The 16,387-nt window shown below is 35.9% G+C and overlaps 1 protein-coding gene across 3 annotated transcripts in view; it reads right to left on the minus strand.

Annotated features, from left to right (window-relative positions):
• DIAPH2 (diaphanous related formin 2) overlaps positions 1 to 16,387 on the minus strand; it is a 938,294-nt gene that overhangs the window by 635,482 nt on the left and 286,425 nt on the right. For all 3 annotated transcript variants that reach the window (XM_051827762.2, XM_051827761.2, XM_051827763.2), the window contains 2 exons: positions 8,424 to 8,488; positions 4,931 to 5,035 (listed from right to left, as the gene is read on the minus strand). In XM_051827762.2, coding sequence (XP_051683722.1) covers positions 4,931 to 5,035; positions 8,424 to 8,488 — 170 coding nt within the window. The remainder of the gene's footprint in view (positions 1 to 4,930; positions 5,036 to 8,423; positions 8,489 to 16,387) is intronic.

The raw sequence follows: 16,387 nt of genomic DNA on the forward strand, positions 1-16,387 counted from the left end.
CACTTTCAGAAATAAATATAAAATTGGAGTTGTTAATTATAAACATTGCTAAGAAACCGCTACCAATGAGCAGCCATCTTTTGTAATCAAGTTATGAAATTAGATTAACTAAACAAAAGGTTTAAAACTAATGAAATTCCTTGGTACAGTGTTATTTTTATTTAAGGAGAAAGTCCTCTTACCTTTATTAATTCAAATTTTCTATTTTGAATACTCTATTTGAACTTAGGAATATCTTTACAAAATAAGTAAGCTGAAGCAAATTTGGAACAATCAAGTTAAAGGACTGACCTATTACACTCAAAGGTGACATGATCATGGAAATACTGATCATAATATTCAGGGCACAATCACCACATATTTTTATCACACATATGAATGTTTATGTGTATATTTACATATACAAATGTAAAATGTTTATACACTTAACCACTGACAATTGTCTTCTGGAATGCAACATTCCAGAACTGAAATACATAAACTTCTTCTCATTTTATTTTGAATATAGGAAAACATAGCAGGCAACCTGGCTTTCACAGTCTTGAATGCAAGCAAAGAAATCATGGGGAAAATTAAAAGTTCATGTAATTAGCAATTTATCCTGTAAGTTTTGTGGCTTACTTTTTGTTAAGAAATAGCAAAATAGCAAAAGGATACATTTTTGGCATCAATTTTTTGTCTCTATTAGTTCACATTTATTATAAAATTTGTACAACTATCAAATGTGGCAGACTTTTGGCGAGTGGTTAAGATACAATTTAAAATGAATGCCACATCTCCTGTTGAAGTGCCTAGGATTCCTGACTGTAGATCCTGAGTTCAGCTTCCTACTAATGCAGACCCTAGAAGGTATTAGGTAATGGTTCAAGTCATTGGGTCCCAGTCATCCATGTGGAAGATTTAGATTGAGGCCCTGCTTCCCAGTTTTGGCCTGGCCTAGTGTCAGCTGTTGCAGACATTGGGGGGTAAACCAGGAGAAGGCAGTTCTGTCTTTTCTCTCTCTCTGCCTCTTGAATAAATAAAAAAATTAAAAGAAGTTATTCAAGTTAAATTCATATCTTATGAATTTAAATAATATCAAATGTTTATATTAAAAGTTTATTTTGAAAATATATCAGTCTTTTCTTCTCTTCCATGAACAATTAGGAGTTGAACAATTAAATTAGGCTAAAATAATATACTGTGAATTGAATAGGGCAAATGAATAACTTCATATTTCATAAAATTTCAGGTACATTAGAGAGTGCTATGTGACTGTACCTTTATAGCTAACTTAACAATAAATAGCAACTACCCAATAAGTGGTAAATCCCTGTGCAAAGTGTAATTGAGCCATGAAGAAGAGTAAGAAATACAAGCGTACTTCAAAAATTTCATGGAAAATGAAATTTAAAAATAAGTTTATTTGGAGGTAAAATGATTGAAATCCCTGTACTTTTTTTGGAATATGCATTTCCATGAATTGTTTCATGAATTTCAAAAATTTTATACCAAAATAAGATTATTTTATAATTCAGTGAACTTTTTGAAGTATCCTTCATACTCTCAAAGTGCTTTTTTAAAAATATTGATTTATTTATTTTGAAATAGTTACAGAGAGAAAGATCTTCCATCTGCTGGTTCACTCTCCAGATGGACGCAAAGATGGTCAGTGATAGGCCTGGCCAAAGCCAGCAGCTAGGAGCTTCATTCCCATCTCCCACATGGGTGGCAGGGGCCCAGGTTGGGTGATCTTCTACTGCTTTCCTATGTGCATTAATAGGGAACTGGATTGGAAGCAGAGCAACTGGGATTCAAACTGGTACCCATTTGGAATGCTGGTGTTGCAGGTGGCAGCTTTCACCTGCTATACCACAACACTGGTCCCAAGTACTTCTGTTTGAGGGGAAGAAACAGAGAGGGCACACAAAGAAATATAATATTAATGGCCAAAAAAAAAAAAAGGGATCTGGAAGTTCAGAATCTTTTCCTTATGGAGTTTTCGGAGATTCTTTCCAAAAGATGCTTTAGTGACCTTCTCCTTAAAGGACATATTTTGCAGCTGGTGTTGTGGTGCAGCAGGTTAAGCAACCACCTACAACGCCAGCATCTCATAAGGATACCCGTTAGAGTCCAGGCTGCTCCACTTTCAATCCAACTTCCTGCTATTTGCATGAGAAAGCAGCGGAAGATGGTCCAAGTCCTTGGGCCCCTGTACCCATGTGGGAGACCTGGAAGAAGCTCCTGGCTCCTCGATTCAGCCTGGCCCAGCTCTGGTCATTGTGACCATCTGGGGAGTGAACCAGCAGATGGAAGACCTTTCTCTTTGTCTCTCCCTCTCATCTGTTTGTAACTCTACCTCTCAAATAAATAAATAAATAAAATACTTAAAAAATAAAAAATGGACATGTCTCACATGCATAGATGATCAAGGGAGTACATTTCTTTTTTTTTTTTTTTTTTTTTTTTGACAGGCAGAGTGGACAGTGAGAGAGAGACAGAGAGAGAAAGGTCTTCCTTTGCCGTTGGTTCACCCTCCAATGGCCGCCGCTGCAGCCGGCGCACCGCGCTGATCCTGGCAGGAGCCAGGAGCCAGGTGCTTTTTCCTGGTCTCCCATGGGGTGCAGGGCCCAAGCACCTGGGCCATCCTCCACTGCACTCCCTGGCCATAGCAGAGAGCTGGCCTGGAAGAGGGGCAACCGGGACAGAATCCGGCGCCCCAACCGGGACTAGAACCCGGTGTGCCGGCGCCGCAAGGTGGAGGATTAGCCTATTGAGCCACGGTGCCGGCTAAGGGAGTACATTTCTGACACAGAATAACATAAGCCAACATTTCTCAACCAAGTTGTATGAAAACAATTTCTGGGAGATGTTAACAGGTGTTCTGTGATAAAGTATTCCATGCTCAAATAAGTTTAGGAAAGTTAAATTAAAAAGATTTAGACAGGTTTCTTCATTGGAGGACATCTCAGACCCTTCAAAATGCTAAGCAGTATTGTGAATCTCTAAGAGGTTGAATTTCACGTTTCGTGTGCATTCAATTTATTGGACTATAGAATGCTTTCCTCATGAAAACACCTATTTGCATCTGTGTAACTAACGTCTGGGAAATGCTGGCAGAAGCAGAGTGTGGAGACAGTAAGTCGTGAATATGAAGGGCAGTGAGGTGCCTTCACTGCAACAGAGGCTGCAGAGAGGGGAGCAGTCAGGGCCCAGGCTGCAAAGGGAGATAAGCAGCTCACGCCAGAAGGCCTTAACATTCCTGTAAGGAGATTTTATTTAATCCGGACTGCAACAGGCAGCCACTGAACATATTAAAGCCTGGAGAGACAATAATCAGGGCAGTGTTTTAGGAAGATTAATTTACCACTGACATAAAGGATGAATTTGAGGAGAGAAAAGACTCTAGGCAGGGAGAAAAGGCAGGAAACAATGGTAATAGTTCAAGCAAGATGTATATGAGAGCAGGGGTTCTGGCTTTTGACGCAAGTGGGGAATAAAAGAGTGATTAGCCTCATTTGTCAGGGGGTGGAGCAATGAAAAGGGAAACTCCAGTTTCACTATTTTTTTTAAAAAATGATAGTTAAAAATGGTAGTAAATTTTTTTAAAAGATTTATTTATTTTATTTGAAAGAGTTACGGAGAAGCAGAGAGAGTAGACAGAAAGAGGTCTTCCGTCCGATGGTTCACTCTCCAGATGACCTCCAGGGCCGGAGCTGTGGCAATCTGAAGCCAGGAGCTTCTTCCAAGTCTCCCATGTGGATGCAGGGGCCCAAGGACTTAGCCATCTTTTACTGCTTTCCCAGGCCATAGCAGAGAGCTGGATCGGAAGTGGAGCAGCCGGGGCTTGAACCAGTGACCATATGGGATGCTGGCACTGCAGGCAGCGGCTTTAGCTGCTACACCACTGGGCTGGGCCTCAGTAAAATTTAAATAAGAATGGAGGCCAAGCTGGTTTGAGAAAAGATAGGAGACCACAAATATTACTTTTGACCTCAACATGGCATAAGACCTTTCCCACCAGGATAGCAAAAGAACAACTGGAAATATAAAACTCAAAAGACATGATGTCATCTAAGAAGTGGTATTTGAAAGTATATTGATGGATTATTAGAACAAAGATATACAGAGAAGAAGGCAGAGGAGAGAACATTGAGGAATGTCACCATTTCTCAAAAAGTGAAACTGAGTTCTCATACATTTAGAAGGGGACGGCAGAGAACACAGAAATACCTGATGAAAACAAATCAATTACTAGACTTAAGTGATGCAAGCTGAGGGAAGGAAAAGGCCACCCCATTGACTAGAGTTTACTGATGACTTTTGAGGTAATTTTTTCAGTGGATTGATGGAATAGATCTAGTCAATCAATAACCACCACCTGAGCACTCAATACGTTAAAGCATCATTTTAAATTTCTGAAGATTCATTTAAGATATAAAGAGTGTTGACGAGAGTACTCAATCGGTTCTAAAGTTTAGACATCATAATTAAGATTTAAAGTATATATGGAATCTTTTCATCACAGGAATGTAGGTGGAAATGTAAAGTTTATAAGTTTTGAAATTATAGTAGTCAAGATTTAAAGACATTTCAAAAAACTTTCGGAATAATTAAAATTAATGAGCAGTTCCATATTCTTTTTGAAAAAAAAAAACACTATGCATTTCGTTTTTCAAATCATGAAAATTTCATCTCAAAACCAGTTTTGCTTGTGTAGCATTCTGTTTAAAATATTCAGGGCAGTTTCAGCAATTAGTGTTTTGTATTTTTTCCAGACATTAAAATGATTTATTGTCCTCAAAAATCAAATCTGTAGTTATTTTAACTAAAATGTGAAACTGCCCAAAAGTCTGCTTCCGGTCACATTTTCCGTTCTCTGTTAACAACATAATTTTCTGCCATTGAACTTACTGTGACATGACACAAAGTCTGTATCTTGTTTCATTACCTGGTTTCGAAGTTGCTGGATTTCTGTTTCAAGTTCTTTGATTTTTTCTTCTCTTTTTTGAAGCTCAGCTTGAGCCTCCTGTCGAGCTGTGAATTCTTCATCAAACTGCAATGATCATCACCATAAACATACAATTAGTAATATAGTTTTGAGAAAACTTTAAACAACAACATGTGGTAAATAACTGGAATGATTTTTGTTCAGTTGAATTCCCAGGTCACTGAGAAAATCAGAGCTCTTGATTATTTTCATGACAATTAAGTGTCCACCTAGGGGTGGGTATTGCTTGTGGTGGTAGCGGTATAAATAAGAATTATGCCCTCCACTCAAAGAAAGAAAACCCATTTGACTTCTAAAAAAAAAAAAACAGTGGTGGAGAGAAGTCTTTCTTCATATATAATGGACATTTTAATTTTTTATTGAAAATTCAATTTTTGAATTAATAATATTTTAAATGTTTCATCCCATATTTTCAAGCTAAATGAATTTAAAATGAAATCTAAAAATATGCTGTCAAGCAGTGTCAACTCCTCAACTAAGTTAATCTTGCAAAGAGATTTGCACCTTCAGAATGCTCAAATGAATATACATTAATACAAATGAAATGTTTCTATTACACTCTTTGTTGTCTAGCATCTAAAAACTGGTGTTGCACAAAATATGACAGTACAATGACATATGCTATAGTAGCACTCTCCTTCAGATGGTTAACCAAAACACTTACATAACATGTTTTGAGAGAAGGAAAATGGGAGATTAAAATAGGGTGCACTAAGCCAAAGAGATTGTTTGGTGAATAATCATTTAGTGCCTCTTGCCCCAGCCCTTACTTTATTAGTCAGGGCTTGAAGCAGTCACTAATTAGCCTGCATATTTACAGTGAACTATAAAATATTTTATTTGCCCCTTATTGTCAATGTCACTTCAAGTCATTTTTAAAAGCATGTATATTATTCTAACAATGTTATTTGTTTCTAATTCATATAGATATACGTATGTGTATAAAACACACACACACATACATATATATGTATATAAAAACACTGTCCAGAGCTGTCTTTATAACATACAAAAGTTATCTTTACTATTAATAACTACTCATCCTCATGGTACATTTGACCTTTGGGAATGATAAATTTGACAAAAGTATGGGTGAGCCAACTGGATAATATTATTTGGGTGAAATCTGAAATTTTACTTAGTAATGCTTTTATTCATCTCCACTTGAGTCCCTGGAAAATGTCCCACACAGGCTGATCCAAATCTTCTATAATGTCCTTACATTTCAAACCCATCCTAGATTCTTAGGCTGAAAGAGCCATTGATACTTCAGATAATGCCTTTTTTCCACCTCATTAAGAAGACAGAGGTCCTCTAATCTGGGTTTGTTTGACTTCACTACTATCAGTGTTAGTATTTTATCTGAATCTGTATTCCCATCCCTCCTACCAAAGTTAGAGTCTCCTGTTTGCTTCTTAAATATGGTCTCTAGGAAAGCATATTGCAGGGGCTGGCATTGTGGAATTGTGGGTAAAGCCACCACCTGTGGCGTCGCATCTCATATGGGCACCAGTTCATGTCACAGATACTCCACTTCCAATCCAGCTCCATGCTAATGTGCCTGAGAAATCAGTGGAAGATGGCCCAAGTGCCCAGGCCCCTGCTACCCATTAGGAAACCTGGAAGAAGCTCCTGTCTCCTGGCTTTGGCCTGGCCCAGTGAGCCAGCAGATGGAAGATCTCTGTCTCTCTGTCTCTCCCTCTTTCTGCAAGTCTGACTTTTAAATTAAATAAATATTTTTTTTAAAAAAGAAGCATACTGCACTCAGTTTTCATTGTATAAAAAGTTTATTGGTACATTTGAGAAAATGAACACAATGTTTCTGCTTTTAACTTAAAATTACATTAGTCCATAAACACAAAGAGTAGCAAAGAAGCCTAAATATGTGAACTGGAAGAGATTTTTTACAAGCCCACTAATCTTATCCTCTCTGAAACCAAGGTTCAAGGAGAGTAAGTGGTTCACTTAAAGCCACAGCTAATTAGTGGAAAAGCTAAGATCACATCTTATAATTACTGTCTGTCACTTTACCACTTAAAAAAAAAAAAACTCCCTTGTACTGCCTCTTAAAGTGCACGCAGATAACCACTAAGAGGCCATACATGTTTTCACTCATTCATTCTAAATGTTGGTGATAACACGAAATCATCACACACTGAAATTTCTTTTCTGTTATTTCAGAACTCCTGTTCCCATAATATATGCTTACAGAAAACTAGATAATCACAATCTGCTCCAGTCTTATGGTATCCTATCACAGTGGTAGCCTAAATTAAAGAGATCCTGTGATTTTCAAAGGGAATTCTAAATTTGTTACTTAAAATGAGAACATTAAAAATTATAAAGGTCTATTAATCAAAAAGTATGCATTTTCTATTACCAATAAAAATGACAGCTCTACACAAACATTTTACATTCAAGCCCAAGCTCTTAAAATCTATTCTAGTAACTGAAAGAACAAAGATATTTCTTCAGATGCCCTGAAGTAACTCTATTATTTCTAGAGTGATAGCAAAAGTGATTATCTAATCTCTAAGGTAAGTCATAACTTTGAAGACACAGCAATATGTAAGCACTTTATCTTGCTGTCAGAAGACTGAAAACCAGAGAGCTTTTAGACTTGTGCTTCAATCCTTCTCCCTGCACCCAACAGGGGAGAAATACTACACTAACATTTAATGGGATCTAGAACAAGAAAGAAAGAGAAACTTTTAGTAGAAGTAAATAAAATGGTAGCTATGAGTTCATGAAACAAGGAACAGACAATCCTATCTAAATAAAATTACGATATTCACAAAGCTGGCATCGACTCAAAGGTATTTACTTAAGGCATTAAGAAAGAATGAGGAACCTCAATTTCCACCAAACATATAAGATGTAACAACGATATTTTAAAGAGAGTAATCACAGAATTCAAAAAAGCTAAGTGTAAGCAGAGGGGGGAGGGGAGAGAGAGGGAAAGAGAGAGAGAGAGAGAGAGGGAGAGAGGGAGAGAGAGAGAGAGAAAGAGAAAGAAAGAGATTGAGGCCCCTGGCACATTCCATCACTTGAAGGACCATAACTAGTAAGAAGACCAGATAAAAATCTCACAGATCTCCCAACAGCTACTTTGTGTAAGTAACTTAAAGCTACAGGAAAGCAACAGGGAAATTTACTTTGGTTGACCTCTTGTAAATATATCCTTTTGGCAATCTGATTTTATTTCATTTATTATTTGTCTTACATAATGGATTAAAGATGATGAGGAGGAAATAGTGGCAGCCTTATCTTATTATGAAATAAATAATGTTCTGTTAAGTTTGAATTCAGAAATAAAAAGTACTACATAACTAAAACAACATTTATAAAACTTTCCATAATGAAACAGGGCAGAATATGGGCTGTGATCAAATTATTAATGTCACAATAATAACCAGTATTTTATAGGCTTTACCTTCTTGGAAAACTCCACGGCTTTTTGTTCACTTTCTTCAACTTTTGCTTTGTTCACACAAGAATCTGTTAAGATTGATCAAAAGTGATTAAAAACTATGGAATGAGTTCTCTAGGCAAAAGATGGCTGATAGCCAATAGTACTATGTAGATTACCATTTCTATGTCAATTGCTATTAAACGTAAATTGACCTATACTACACATAAAACATGAAATACATTTTATTTCTTTATCATACAAACTGAAATCATTAATAGTATTGAGGCACAAAAGCAAACATTTGCAAATTCATTTGATTAAATCAACATTGTTTTAAGGATAAATGATTCTTTTTCAATTTTTGCAATGATAGAATTCTTCAAAAAAATTCTGGATGCTTATTATGGGTAGGAAGGTGACAAAGACTACCTACTTAAGATTATTAAGACTCAAAAAAAATCCTTTAAAAAAGCTGGAGAGGGAGACAGAGTAACATTCATTAATTTAGGCCAGCCAATGAAGGATTTCACTTCTGATCTTATAAGTATCATGTATATAAGAAAACAAATTTCAAACTTCTCAGATTCTATCACATTTTCCCAATATAAAAAATTTAATAGCTTCTTACAGGCAATATTTTATCCCCCATCATCATATATAAAGTCTATCTTATACTAGGCCATTCCACATCTATGTATCTACCCAAAGAAATAGAAAACATATGTTCATACCAAAACTCTATCTGAATGTTCAAAGAAGTTTATTTATAATAGCCAAAAGCTAGAAAAAAAACAAATGACTAAATTGTAGACCAGCCATATAATGGAATACTAGTTAACAATACAGAGGAATGGACAATTAACACATGCAAAACAACATGGATTATCTTAAAATCATTATGCTGAATGAAAGAAGACAGACAAAAATAGAGTACATGATTTTTATTTCTACTTTTATAAAATTTTAAGAAGTGAAACTAATAAGAGAAACTATAAATAAAGTGAAACCAGTAACAGAGAACTTAGTGGCTGTCTCAGGGTAGGGAGACATGGGAGATATGGGAAGAGAGACTTAAAGAGAATGTATAAACTTTAGGAACAAATGCTTATTTACCTCAGTGAAGTTTTTTATTTTTTATTTTTATTTTTAATTTTTATTTTTAATGTGTAGCTAGAGCATAGCACCTGAAGAGGAAAGTGTTTAGGGCTGAGATAAAAAAGGAGCCACATGTGTGCTGAGTCAGACATGGCTGGTAAAGATTTTCATTTTGATTTCAACTTCAATAGGAAAGTACTGGAGAGTTTAAGCATGGATCTGATATTAGATACAAGATTTATAGAACTGTGGAATTGGTAAAGACTCTAATATCCTTAGTTCCAAGTAAAAACAAAGTAGAGATCCAGAGATTACCTAGAAGTTCTTGAAATATTTGATAATTCTGGTGTATGTATGTGTGTGTGCACATATGTACATGCGTTCTAACAAACGCTTCAAGGCATTCACTAATTTCTCAAAAAATTTCATCATGTATTTGATTTATTTGATTTTTAGAGTTGAAGAAACTGAAATCTAGGGAAGTTATAATGATTTATTCACAATCACAGAGATAATGTGTACATGAAGTCTATGTGATGCTGACTAGCCTCTCTCACCTGATCTATCCTCACCTCAATGCTTTTGACTGACAGTATACAATCATAAGGACCTGGTATACAACACACAAAACAAGTATGTGTTAACACTGAACAAGTTAGCCAATATCGACAGTAGAGTATGTGTGCTAGCTAGGGTCTCAAATGGATTAGAAACAAATGCACATATTTGGAGACAGTCCCTTATGGTTCCCTAAAAAAAACTATGAAATAAACTGTGAAGTTTATCAAGCTCAGTAAAAAAGATGCAGAGAGGTTGGCATTCTCATTCATTGCAGGTACAAGGTAAACTGGAAGAAGCATTATGAAAAGCATTTACACCTTGAAAGTTCATACTCTCGTTTACAGGAATCAATCCTAAGGAAATTATGAGAAAAATCCAAACATTTATGCCTAAGACTATTCACAGAAGATTCACTTATAATTGTGGAAACCTGAAAACAACTGAGATGTACAATAGAAAGAACTGGTTAAGATGACAATGATATTCATATGATAGGACATTAGAGACAGGAGTTTGGCCTAGTAGTTAAAATGTCAGTTAGTATGATGGCATCTCACAATGGAGTATCTGGGTTTGATACCTGGCCCCAGCTTCTGAGTCCAGCTCTCTGCTAATACAGAACTTAGGATCGAGCAGTAATGGCTCAGGCTCAAGTAGTCAGTTTATTGCAACCCACAGGGGAGAACTGTATTGAATACCCAACTTACTTGCTTCAATTTGGCCCATCCCTGGCTATTGCTATTATTTGAGGAGAGGGCCAGTGCATGGGAAAATTCTCTTTGTCTCTGCCTTTGTCTTTCTACCTCTCAAGAATTTTTAAAAAGATGAACAGTGTATGGAAATTCTCTAGGAGAGATCATATATTAGGCTATAAAACAAATCATAACAAATTTAAAGAAAATGTACCCTGTATCTTTGCTAAGCACAGTGGAATTAACCTGGAGATTAACAACATAAGAAACTCGAGAAAATATGAAAACACATGGAGAATGACCAACATGTTCCAGAATAAATAGTGGGTCATAGAAGAAATCAAAAGGGAAATAAAAAATTCCTAAAAATGAATGAAGATGACAACACAACATATCACAACTTGTAGAAAACAGCAAAAACAGTGTTAAGAGGAAGGTTTACAGCAATTAGTGCCTAAACCAAAAAATTTGAAAGGCATCAAATAACCTCACAATGCATCTTAAGAGTCTAGAAAAATAAGAACAATCCAAACCCAAAATTAGTAGGAGGAAACAAATAATAAAAATTAAAGAACAAATAAAACAAAATTGAAAAAAAATACAAAAGATCAGTGAAATAAAGAGCTGGTCTTCTGAAAAAAATTAAAAAAAATTGATACCATTGTCCTAACTAACCAAAAAAAAGGGGTGGGGAAGAAGACTCAAATCAGAGATGAGAAGGGTTTGTTAAAACAGATACCACAGAAATAAAATGAATTATCAGGCATCACTGCAAATAGCTATACATCAACAAATTGGAATATCCAGAAGAAATAAATATATTTCTAGATATACACAATTTACCAAAATTGAGGCATGAATACATAGAAAACCTAAATAGACTAAAAACCAAGATGCAGATTGAATCAGTAAGAAAGACTATTCCAACAAAGAAAAGTCCAAGATGGGATGGCTTCACTGCTAAATTCTACCAAATTTTTAAAGAACAACTAATTCAAATTCTTCTCAAACTACTCAAAACAGTGGACATGGATGGAATTCTTACAAACCCTTTCTATGAGGCCAGCATCACCTTGATTCCAAAATTAGAAAGCCACAACAAACAAAGAGAACTACAGACCAATGTCCTTGAGGAACATTAGTACAAAACTCCTCTACAAAATACTAGCTAATATAATCCAACAACAAATCAGAAAGATCATTCAACCAGACACAGTAGGATTTACCCCTGGTATGCAGGAATAGTTCAACATTCACAATCAATAAATGTGGCATATCACATTAACAAACTGAAGGACAAAAATGATATGATTATCTCAATAGATGCAGATAAAGCATTTCATAAAACATAACATCCTTAATACCTTAAGCAAATCAGGTATAGAAGGAACATTCCTTAACACAATCAAGGCAGTGTATCACAAATCCACAGCTAGCACCATATTGAATGGGGAATAGATGGAAGCATATCCACTACGATCTAGAACCAGACAAAGATGCCCACTTTCACCATTGCTATTCAATCTAGTTCTGGAAGTTTTAGCCAGAGCCATTAGGCAAGAAAAGGAAATCAAAGAAACAAACTGGAAAGAAAGAAGTCAAATTATCCCTGTTTGCAGGTGATATGATTTTATATATAGGAGGACCAAAAATCTCCACTGACTACTGGAACTCATAAGAGAATTTGGAGAAGTGACTGAATATAAAATTTACACACTAAAATCAATAGCATTTGTATACACAAATAATGCAATGTCTGAGAAAGAACTTATAAGATTAGTCCAATTCACAGTAGCTACAAAAATATGTAAAAACCTTGGGATAGGCTGGCGCCGCGGCTCACTAGGCTAATCCTCCGCCTAGCAGCACCGGCACACCAGGTTCTAGTCCTGGTCGGGGCGCCAGATTCTGTCCCGGTTGCCCCTCTTCCAGGCCAGCCCTCTGCTGTGGCCAGGGAGTGCAGTGGAGGATGGCCCAGGTGCTTGGGCCCTGCACCCCATGGGAGACCAGGAAAAGCACCTGGCTCCTGGCTCCTGCCACCAGATCAGCGTGGTGCGCCGGCCGCAGCGCGCCGGCCGCGGCGGCCATTGGAGGGTGAACCAATGGCAAAGGAAGACCTTTCTCTCTGTCTCTCTCTCTCACTGTCCACTCTGCCTGTCAAAAAAAAAAAAAAAAAACACCTTGGGATAAATTTAAACAAGGAAGTAAAAGATCCCTACGATGAAAATTATAAAACATTAAGGAAAAAAATAGAAGACCCCCTAAAATGGACAAACCTTCAATGTTCAGGAATGGAAGAATTAATATCATCAAAATATCCATACTACTCCAAGCAATTTACAGATCTAATATGATTCCAATCAACCAGAATAGAAACCCCAGAAATGAAACCACACAGCTACAACCAATTAATCTTTGACAATGAGCTAAAATCAATCCCTGGAGAAAGGCAGTCTCTTCAACAAATGGTGCTGAGAAAACTGGAGCTCCATATACAGAAGCATGAAACAAGACCCCTACCTTATACCCTTTACAAAAATCAACTCACAATGCACAAGGGTCTAAACCTAAGACCTGAAACCATCAAAGTGCCTTGAGAAAAACATACTAGAAACACTGTAAGACACTGGCATATGCAAAGACTTCTTGGATAAGGCCCCAGAAGCACAGACAACAAAGCAAAAATAGACAAATGGCACTATATCAAGGTAAGAAGATTCTGTACAGCAAAAGAAATACTCAACAAAGGGAAGTCACAACTGAGAGAATGGGAGAAAATATTTTCAAAGTATACCTTCTATAAAAGATTAATATGTAGAATATATAAGGTGCTCAAGAAATTCAGTACAACAAAACTAACAATCTAGTTAAGAAATGGGCAAAGGACATGAACAGGCATTTTTCAAAAGATAAAATACAAATGGCCAATAGACACATGAAAAGATGTTTAAGATCCCTAGCCATCAGGGAAATGCAAATAAAAACCAGAACTGTGTTTCACCTCACCACATTAGAATGGCTATCATCCAAAAATTAAGAGTTAATAAATGCTGGCAAGGACGTGGAGAAACAGGTACTCTAATACACTGTTGGTGGTAATGTAAAGTAGTACAACTGTTATGTAAGACAGCATGCTGATTCATCAGATTTCTGAAAATAGATCTACCATAGGACCAAGCCATCCTACACCTGGAAATTTACCCAAAGTACATGAAATCAGTATATGAAAGATTTACCTATATCTCCAAGTTTATAGCAACTCAATTCACAATAGTTAATATATGGAATCAACCCAGATGTCCATCAACTGATGACTGGATAAAGAAAATGTGATACATATACAAGTGGCACATATATACAATGGAATACCACTTAGCCAAGAAAAAGAATGGAATCCTATCTTTTCAAAAAAAGGATGCAATTGGAGATCATGATGCTTAGTGAAATTAGCCATCCCTCAAAAGACAAACATGTTTTGATTTGAAGGTAATATACAGAGTACAAAAATGTAATGTATATGAGTGAAATTGTCATCTTGATATTTGACTATTGTTTATAACCCTTGTCTATAGTCCTACTTTATTTCTTTTTTAAAAAATTTATTAAAGTATACAAACCTCATGCATTTTATACATACAAATTGAAGAATAAAGTGGTGCTTCCGGCACTACCCTTCCTCCTGCCTGCACTCCCACTTTTGTTATTCCTTCCTCTCCTGTTTCCATTCTTATATTTTACAAAGACCTATTTTCAGTTAACTTTATACTCATAAGATTAACCCTACACTAAGTAAAGAGTTCAACAAACAATATGAAGAAAAGAAAAAACACTTTTCCTCAACAGTCAACACAAGGGCTATTCAAAGTCATCATGTGTGAAAGTGTCAATGTCACTTCTATGGATTATCTTTTAGGTACCACAGATTAGGGAGAACATATGGTATTTGTCATTTTGGGACTGGCATATTTCAAATAACTATAATGGTTTCCAATTGCATCTATTTTGTTGCAAATGACAGGATTTCATTTTCTTTGTTACCACTGTGCAATATTCAATAGTGTATATATACAATAACTTCTTTATCCAGTCTTCAGTTGGCAGACATTTGGGTTGATCCTATATCTTAGATATTGTGAATTAAGTTTCAATAAGCATGGGGGTACAGATCATTCTTTCATGTGATTTCTTTCTGCTTGGGTAAATTCCAGGAGTGGGATGGATGAGTCATGTGGTAGGTTATAGATATAAGTTGAATTCTTTATTAGATAGAGGATTAAGCCTGTGATTGTAAAGTAAATTGAATCATATGTTCTTGATCGGTGATAACTAATAGAGTACCTAAAATATAATCTATAGAAGTTAAATCGACACTTTAAGATGTTATGATTTTGATTAGCCCTTATCTCAACTATTGAGGAACACTGCTTTTTTTTTTCTTCTTCATACCATTTGTTGAACTCTTTCTTTAGTGAAGGGCTAATCTTATGAGTATAAAAGTAAACTGAAAATAGATCTTTGTAAAAAATAAGAATGGGAGGGGCCAGTGCTGTGGCACAGCGGGTTAACGCCCTGGCCTGAAGCTCTGGAATCCCATATGAGTGCCAGTTTGAGTTCCGGCTGCTCCACTTCCAATCCAGCTCTCTGCTATAGACTGGGAAAGCAATACAAGATGGCCCAAGTCCTTCAGCTCCTGCACCTGTGAGGGAGATCCAGAAGAAGCTCCTGGCTCCTGGCTTTGGATTGGCACAGCTCCGGCTGCTGCAGCCAATTGGGGAGTGAACTATCAGATGGAAGACCTCTTTCTTGCTCGCTCTCTCTCTTCCTCTCCTCTCTCTGTGTAACTCTTTCAAATAAATAAATAAATCTTAAAAAAATAAGAAAGGGAATAGAAAAAGGAGGAGGAAGAAATGTGGGAGTGTGGGCAGGAGGGAGAGTAGGGTTGGGAGAATCACTGTGTTCCTAAATTTGTATATATGAATTTCATGAAGTTTGTATACCTTAAATAAAAGTTTTCTAGGTAAAAAAATAAAAAAAAAATTTATGTGGTACCCCATGGATGAAACATAATAAAATAAAAGTATATTATTATTAAAATTAAAAAGAAAAAATAAAGGAAGGAAAGAGGATTGAGGTTGGGAGTGGGGGGGTGGAAATTATCATTATGGGCTTAAAATTGTGTAAATGAAATGCATGAAATCTGTTCACCTTATATGAATAAAAATTTAAAATTTTAAAAAAGATGGATTATACAGACATTAAAAAGTCACATTTTGAAGGTTAATTTGGAAAAATTATCATAATATACCACGAAAAATCAGCATATAAATAGATATACACAAAGCAAGAGATAGAAGGAAATACACTGAGCTAGACAGGAGTAATGGTGATGTGATTGTTGGTTTATCACTTATATAAGCAAGTAGATTACCTACATAAGGAGCATATTACTTTAAAACCAGAAAAAATAGATGATAAATAACAATAAGGAATGCATTTTTGAATATTTCTATAAGTCTGTCCTGTGATACAGGGTGAAAAATAATGCATAATTGGCATTCAACAGTTGTTTTCTTTCTTTAAAAACAAGTGAGTTCATGTTTGAAGCTTAGCAATAATGACTGCAATTAGTAAAAATAA

This window comes from Oryctolagus cuniculus, chromosome X, assembly GCF_964237555.1.
Source record: "Oryctolagus cuniculus chromosome X, mOryCun1.1, whole genome shotgun sequence".
Taxonomy (NCBI): Eukaryota; Metazoa; Chordata; class Mammalia; order Lagomorpha; family Leporidae; genus Oryctolagus; species Oryctolagus cuniculus.